General features: G+C 45.0%; 1 protein-coding gene across 11 annotated transcripts in view; it reads left to right on the plus strand.

Moving 5' to 3' along the window:
* Nucleotides 1-3,583, plus strand: part of LOC109859243 (serine/threonine-protein kinase MARK2-like) — a 102,263-nt gene that overhangs the window by 79,753 nt on the left and 18,927 nt on the right. For all 11 annotated transcript variants that reach the window (XM_020437279.1, XM_020437276.1, XM_020437278.1 and 8 more), the window contains exon 4: nucleotides 3,231-3,449. In XM_020437279.1, the coding sequence (XP_020292868.1) occupies nucleotides 3,231-3,449 (219 nt within the window). The remainder of the gene's footprint in view (nucleotides 1-3,230; nucleotides 3,450-3,583) is intronic.

The following is a 3,583-nucleotide window of genomic DNA, read 5'->3' on the forward strand; positions in this document are numbered from 1 at the left end:
AAAATTCATATTTTTGTTGCGAAATGTACGGCGCGCTTTTCGGCAACGTCATACGGGACCGATCAGCTGACCAGTCCGGGAGTCTCTGTCTGTCATCTCGGCCGCGAGCGGAACGCTCGGTCGAAGGGACACACACGGAGGACAGAGAAGCGCATGTGTTTGGTCACCGTTCCCCGAGTGGCGCATGCGTCTTCCTCCCCCGTCGTTCGGGGGGAAAGAGAGTTCGGGCAGAGAAGGGTAGGGCGAACGCCAGACATTCAAGGGTGGTTTGTGCTCGCGCGTTTCCACCGGGGGGTGGCGGCACCACCGTGTATTGATTCTGTCTTCGCATCCCTCTCCTTCGGGGAAAGGGTGGCTCGTTTCGAGGGTGCAAAGGGGTGAAGGCAGTCGTCGCACGGTCGTCGTCGACGTCGACGACGGCCAGAGCAGAAGAGCCCCTCCGCTTCGCGTTTTTCTTTGTGCGCGCGCGTTTGTTTTATCTTCGACACAGTGTGAACGAACGATGAAAACGTTCGGGCGCGACACTTACGAAAGGAAGATCCGAAACAACATCGCCGCTTTTTGGCCTTGGCAAGTCTCTCGGAAGACACCCTTCCGGGAGGAGGGAGCAAGTGTGAACGCGGGTCGGGAGAGTTCGTCGTGAATCAGGAACAACACCTGGCGCGATAAACCGAAACTCCCACCGGTTTGACCTATCCGAGTTCTTCTTCTATAGTCGCGATAAGGTCTCGCCTTTTGACACAACGTGGCTCGCTACTAATTGATATCGCGTCTCGGCAAATTGACAAGCGAACTATTCGCTCGGTAATGGATCGATGTTGAGAGAGCGCAACGGACTGGGGATACTCGGGTGAGAGGATATGGGTGCCGCTGGCGGCGTTCGTCCTCACTGTCGTCGTTTGACCTAAAAGGTCGCCGCGCGTTAGTTTGTGATCGGGTTTGAATCTTCTTCATCAACGAAGGAATTCGAACGCGTGTGGCACACGCCTTTTTTTTTTTTTTTTTTTTTTTTTTTCTAGTGCCGCGAAAAAAAATCTTCGGCTCCGTCATCGACTCCGAGATCCAACACCGCAACCTGCGTATCGAAAAAAATGTTTTTAAATTAAAATTACATACCTCTTTGAAGAAGAAGAAGAGAAGAAACGGAAGAGAACGTTTTTCCACTCTTTTCTGTATTAGAAAATTTTCTATTATTCTTCCAGAGGAGAAGGATCTTTACTAACTTGCAAGGGAAATGCAGAAGCTGGTATTTCGCTCTTGAGAGAATACGTTAATAAAGCGGTCGTCTTGGAGGAATCGATTTGCGGTTTAATCGTCAGTACAAACAGTGCCTAAGGAAATATTATATCGGGAGCATGAGATATTCGCGCTTTATACAAAGAGAGAGAGATTTGTCGATCGAAAATAAGTACTTGAGGAGTGTCGGCGCACGTCGGAGCTTTCAATAAACCTCAATGAAATCAACAGCGAAGAGATAAAAGGGTGGGGGGTCGTCGAATTAAGTTTGTTTACTTCTTCGACAACAAAAAAAAACCCCCCCCCCCGAAGTGTTAGGCTCGTCGCTTCGAAGAAGTGCATTTGTTTTTGCACGACACCGCGTATATCCCCGCTAAAATGACCCAGCACAGTGACACGCTTCGTGAACTGACTCATCGGTCGACCTTTCAGAACGACCGACCACGGCGATGTACGATCGCCAAAAACTCATGATCGACTTTTATCGAACGATCCCGAGAATAAATTTGAAAAAAAAAAAACCAAAAATATCGAGGCAAAAACTAGTTGCCGTCATCTCGCGATCGCTCTCTCTGTCAACGCGTGAAATAAAAATTAAAAAAAAATAATAAAAAAACCAAAGTACTACAAAGACAACGTGGGGGGGGGATATCTAGTGATCGAGTGATCTGTATTCCGTTGAACTTTTTCCTCCCTTCCCCCTCCCGCTTGTATTCTCGCGCGAGTCGCGGCTCGTGCGAGCGCAAAAAAAAAAGCGATCCATTGATCGGATCCGTCGTCGATCCGTTGTTTTATATCGATCTATCGTTTTCCGCCGAGGAAGAGAATTCAAACTGGCGGCCTCCAAGGTTGCGGCTACCAGCAACTCGCGCAAGATGGTCACGCGCGGCCTTCTGCGGGTAAATGAGAATGTTTTTGAGAATTTCCTTTTTTTTTTTGAAATTGCCGCCCGAATTGATTAAGTCAAAGTTTTCATCGTCGTCGTTCTGTTCAATTCCGATCGTCCGATTTACTTTTTCACTTTGTGTATGTGAAACGGCAATTTGAATTCTTTCGATCGCAAAAAAAAAAAAATGAACCATCTTTTGCCGCTCGTGAAAAATCCTTGAAGCTTTTTTTTAAATTCAAATAAATTCGCGCCGGGGTTTTTTAATTTTCACGCACGCGTTTATTTTTAGAGCGAAATATTATTCCTCACGCGTTCCGTCTATAAATAATACTTATCAGTTCTGTTTTTTTTTTTTTTTTTTTCTTGTTAGACGTAGCGCGCGAAAGATTATAATAGCGCGCGTCCCATCAACGTGGCAATTTAATGCGAAAGAGCGTTAGAAGAATTAAACGCGAACATGTTCCATTCGAAACAATCTAAGTCTATCTAGCGCTTAAACGAGGGTTTCATTAATTCCATTGGCGGTGGCCCCCGCCACCGCTGGGAGTGTCAAGTTGTGGTCGCGCGTAAATAAAACGCGATATTGCGTGAGAAGGAAAAGAATTGCGATTTTTCTAAACGTGATATATTCTCGAGAAGAATACAGTGAGTGATTTTTTTTTGTTTGTTTTAACGACCACTTACCCCGCATTTCTTTTGTCCACATTCCGCGACTATTAAATGCCGCGCGCGCTCGGAGATGCGACTCGAGTTTCTGAAATAGTCGGCTATTTATGACGGAATTTCGCGCAGCTATCTCTCGCATTCTCGAAACAAATTAGCGCGCATCGCGCGCGTATGGATGGATTTAATTGTTCCCAAGTTGATTAATGTCGAATAATAAATTTTTTGTTTTTTGCTATATAAACATATATATCCTCGTGGTTACTCGTAGTTTATAAGAGGTCGTACCCCCCCGTAATGAAGAAGACAACGAAACCGACTCTCGTTGCGTCTTGCGATTATGAGAGCAACATTTCGCAAGACTGTTTTTATGTATATATATTTTTAGCGCGAGATTACACGCAATTTGACTGACGTATATAATCTTTTTATTTGTTCGCAGACGGGAGATGGCGTAGTAGGAGGGGTAGTGGGAGGAGGTCGGCTCTCTTCGAGGAGTCGGACCTCCGAGGAACCTCACATTGGCAAGTACAAATTACTGAAAACCATCGGCAAAGGTAATTTCGCCAAGGTGAAACTTGCTAAGCACGTGCCTACGGGGAAAGAGGTGGCCATCAAGATAATCGACAAGACTCAATTAAATCCTGGTAGTCTTCAAAAGGTACAACACACATGTTTTTTTATTTTTATCACATTTTGGTTTTCATTTCTCTATCGTTCGGTCGTTGTTTCTTGATTTTATTTATTTGTTTCGTATTACAATATTTTATATGTACAATTGTTTTTTTTTTTTTT

Source organism: Pseudomyrmex gracilis, unplaced genomic scaffold (genome assembly GCF_002006095.1).
Source record: "Pseudomyrmex gracilis isolate BER0280 unplaced genomic scaffold, ASM200609v1 scaffold_250, whole genome shotgun sequence".
Lineage (NCBI taxonomy): Eukaryota > Metazoa > Arthropoda > Insecta > Hymenoptera > Formicidae > Pseudomyrmex > Pseudomyrmex gracilis.